The sequence below is a fragment of the Mangifera indica genome, chromosome 1 (genome assembly GCF_011075055.1).
Source record: "Mangifera indica cultivar Alphonso chromosome 1, CATAS_Mindica_2.1, whole genome shotgun sequence".
NCBI lineage: Eukaryota > Viridiplantae > Streptophyta > Magnoliopsida > Sapindales > Anacardiaceae > Mangifera > Mangifera indica.
The window spans coordinates 23,476,556-23,480,961 of record NC_058137.1 but is presented as its reverse complement, the minus strand read 5'-3'; the positions used below and the strand labels follow the sequence as shown (position 1 = coordinate 23,480,961).

The 4,406-nt window shown below is 35.4% G+C and overlaps 1 protein-coding gene across 1 annotated transcript; it reads left to right on the top strand.

Annotated features, from left to right (window-relative positions):
- Positions 1 to 442: 442 nt before the first annotated feature.
- LOC123209598 (oligopeptide transporter 6) lies at positions 443 to 3,730 on the top strand. Its single transcript, XM_044627706.1, has 6 exons — positions 443 to 1,104; positions 1,546 to 1,643; positions 1,737 to 2,306; positions 2,387 to 2,645; positions 2,731 to 2,913; positions 2,996 to 3,730. Exons 1-6 carry the CDS (start codon positions 619 to 621, stop codon positions 3,611 to 3,613), a joined length of 2,214 nt encoding a protein of 737 aa, XP_044483641.1. The 5' UTR covers positions 443 to 618; the 3' UTR covers positions 3,614 to 3,730.
- Positions 3,731 to 4,406: the final 676 nt, after the last annotated feature.

Here is a 4,406-nt window from a genome sequence, read left to right as displayed (position 1 = left end):
AATTAGTCTGATAATATTTAATTTATATAAACTAAAGACCGTTTGGATGATAATTAATGACAGATAAGTTGATAAATGTTGAAAGCTTGAGTTTAGAATTTAAACATATTTATAGAAGTTAACTAAAATTATTTCTTCTCCTTCTAACTAATAATAATAAAAATAAAATTTATATTAATTAAAAAATAATATTATGTATTTAATTTTATATATAAATAATGATATATTATCAAGTAATTAAATATTATTTTATTTTTTATTTAAAATTATTTAATCATATTATAATATATTATTATTTATATATAAAATTTGTATATATTATGATGCCTATAATTTAACTGTTAATTGAATTACGATCCCACATTTTCAGTAAACAAACAAAAGAGATTCCACGTGAAAGGACAAGCGGGGCTATGTAACAGGTATGGTAGGATGAAAACTCTTTCCAGAAACTCAAGACAGTACACTGTAGAAGTCTCTCAAGTCAAGAATCCTACTCTATCTTAAACACTTTTAACTGATCATATTCCAGATCTAAATCCTATCCAAAACCTCTCAAAACTTCACTTCTTTTTATCTTTCACATCTTCTCCACGTAAATACTAAGCGTTAATTTTCATGGCTTCTGAAATATCGGAGAATCATGCCATGGAGGTTGAGGGCAACCACAACAATGAAGTGTGTAGTGTAAAGCAAGTAGAGTTAACAGTTCCCAAAACTGATGATCCATCCATGCCTTGTGTCACTTTCAGAATGTGGGTTCTTGGAGTTTTATCTTGTGGTATTCTCGCCTTTGTGAACCAGTTCTTCTGGTACAGAACTCAGCCATTGACCATCACTGCAATTTCTGCTCAGATTGCTGTTGTTCCTCTTGGTCATTTGATGGCTAAAACTCTTCCTCATCGTGTGTTTTTTAAGGGTTCTTTGTTTGAGTTTAGTATGAATCCGGGGCCGTTTAATGTCAAGGAACATGTTCTTATTACTATTTTTGCAAACTCTGGTGCTGGAACTGTTTATGCCACTCATATTTTGACTGCGGTTAAGCTCCTGTATAAGCGAAAACTCACCATTTTTCCAGCTTTTCTTGTTATGCTCACCACTCAGGTACTTTTTCAATCTTGTGTTCTTGTACAAGATAATTGTTTGGTCGAACTTTGAGTTTTAATTTTTCAATAGGGAAACTAGCCCGAATGCAAGTCACTTAACTAGAGGTAGAAGAAAAATGTCTAATGATTTTTGGGTAACTAGAAAATACAGGCAATTATGGACTCAATGCGAAAATGGTTATGGTTTATATCATACAAAAATTGTAAAGTCGAAACTATGTGGTTCAATCAAAATGAATTGTCAGTAACCTAAATGTTTTCAGAAAAAGGGAAATGAAATTTCAGTGTAATCTGGACTGGATTGATTATTATAACTTAGAATGATTTGGGCATTTTTGTTTTTGATACTTGTTAAGAATGTTAACTGGTCGTTGAAATGGTTAGCAAAATTTGCTTTTGTATTGCTCTAAATTTCCTTTGTTAAAATGTTTGAAATTAGGTGTTAGGCTTTGGTTGGGCCGGTCTTTTCAGGAAATATCTGGTTGAGCCAGGGGAAATGTGGTGGCCATCTAATTTAGTTCAAGTCTCTCTGTTCAGGTATTATTGTTATCATGAATTTCATTCATATTCAGCACAAAAGGTGTTTTTTAAGTTCATGCATCCTCTATAACATTAACAGAAATGTTGCAGGGCTTTACATGAGAAAGAAAAAAGACCAAAAGGGGGATTATCTCGCAATCAATTCTTTGTTCTTGTCTTGGCGAGCGGTTTTGCTTACTATGCCTTGCCTGGCTATTTGTTTACCATATTGACATCAATATCATGGGTGTGCTGGTTGAATCCCAAATCTGTTCTAGTCCAACAATTGGGTTCGGGGATGAAAGGACTTGGAATTGGTTCCGTTGGACTTGACTGGTCTACAATTTCTTCATATCTAGGGAGCCCTCTTGCTAGTCCTTGGTTTGCCACTGCCAATGTTGCTGTTGGTTACTGCCTCTTTATGTATTTTTTGGTCCCAATTGGTTACTGGTTCAATTTCTACAAAGCCAAGAACTTCCCCATATATTCACGAGAACTTTTCATGGAAAACGGCGAAAATTATGACATCTTGAGCATTGTTGACTCTCACTTTCATCTTGATAGAAATGCTTATGCAAAGAATGGTTCTATACATCTTTGCTTCCTATTTGCTATAACTTATGGTATTGGCTTTGCCACACTATCTGCAACTCTTGTCCATGTGATCCTTTTTAATGGAAGGTAGGAAAGTACAAAATTTTATTCATAGTTAAGTCTTTTAGGTTTCATTTTCTTTTCTGATTTGAAGATACTTTATGCAGTGACCTATGGAAGCAAACCAGAAGGGCGTTTACCAATGATAAGAAAATCGACATACACACAAAACTCATGAAGGTATATGATGTAGTGCCGATGTGGTGGTTTTGGGTTATCCTAGTGGTGAACATTGCTGCAATAATCTTCGCTTGCCAGTACTACAATGAGTCACTTCAGTTGCCTTGGTGGGGTGTGTTGCTAGCTTGCGGTATTGCTGTTACCTTCACTCTTCCAATTGGCATCATCTCCGCCACCACAAACCAGGTAAAAAAGAGGTGCAATGGATATCAATACAATTCTTTTCTGTGATTTATGTATGTGAATCTTATTCTCTCTCGCTGGTGAACAGCAACCAGGTTTGAACATAATTACAGAATATGTGATCGGTTATATGTACCCAGAGCGCCCTGTTGCTAACATGTGCTTCAAGGTCTATGGATATATTAGCATGTCACAAGCTCTAACCTTTCTTGCTGATTTCAAGCTTGGCCATTACATGAAAATTCCTCCGAAAGCCATGTTCTTGGCTCAGGTTAGTTTTATTCTCTTTCAATTCAATAGCATAGTATCTAACTTCCATATATAATCAAAATCTAAACAAGATGGCATTACAGGTTGCAGGCACAGTTTTAGCAGTATTCGTATACACTGCGACTGCCTGGTGGTTAATGGGGGATATTCCAAATCTTTGTGACACCAATTTGCTTCCCAGCAACAGCCCTTGGACATGCCCAATGGATCGGGTATTCTTCGATGCCTCAGTCATATGGGGGCTCGTTGGCCCTCGAAGAATTTTCGGAGACCTTGGAGAGTATGGGAAGGTGAATTGGTTCTTTCTTGGTGGAGCCATAGCACCTCTGGTAGTGTGGCTTGCTCACAAATTATTCCCCAGGCAAAAATGGATTAAGTACATCCACATGCCAGTCCTTTTAGGTTCCACAGCAATGATGCCTCCAGCTTCTGCAGTAAACTTCACCAGTTGGATCTTCATCGGATTTGTCTCTGGTTTCATAGTTTTCAGGTTTAAACCAGAATTGTGGAAAAGATACAATTACATTCTCTCCGGTGGCCTTGATGCTGGGACGGCGTTTATGACGGTGCTGCTGTTTCTTGCCTTGGGGTCCAAGAATATTAGTGTTGAATGGTGGGGAAATAAAGGAGAGGGTTGTCCCTTAGCCTCTTGTCCAACTGCAAGAGGGGTTGTGGTTGATGGCTGCCCAGTTGTAAATTGACTTAATTTCCAGTGTTATCAGTCCCTTTGTAAGTTGTTTGCTTTTTTATGGGATTACTTTGATAATTCAGAATAGGTTGTTTCCTGTTCAAATTTATATTAAGAAGCATTTTAATTATTTGAGCTAGCTTTTCTGACTGCCGTATAAATTTTCGACTGAGCACAAATATCTGCTTGGAATTAAAAAAAGGGATGGTTCAAATCAGGTCTGATTTTGTCAGTCAAAAATAAAAGTAACTAATATTCAGTTTGACCGGTAAGTTTGAATACAAAACTCGGTTTAGTTTATAGTTTAGATTTATAGTTAAGCTCTTGATTTATTAATAAAACGATATCGCTTTATTAAATAATAAACAAAACAATTATATTTGAATAGTTATTTGATATAACTCAAATTAAATTATAAGCTAAATTTAAACCAATTCCAACTATCCATCTATGTAGAACTTTTTTTTAACTCGAGTTTAGCTTGGTTTTAAAATACTCCCTGTATTTGAATGTTAAATTGAGCTGACTTTCGAGCTTAAAATAACCAAATTTGTAGGGTGTATAAGCTTATCTTAACAATGAAGTTCAATTTTTGTAATGAAGAGATCTTCTGGGCCTTCTTTTTTCATTAGGAACAAGAAACTGAGCTGAGCTTTATGATTACTGAGTAAAGAGTCCAATTTTTTTTAATTAGATTGAAATAACTTAAAATTTTTTCACTTTATAAGAGAAATGAATTAGATTGATCACGATTCTGTCTTATCCAAAAAATGACGACTGTTCTCCGAGCAAATTCTACCGAACAA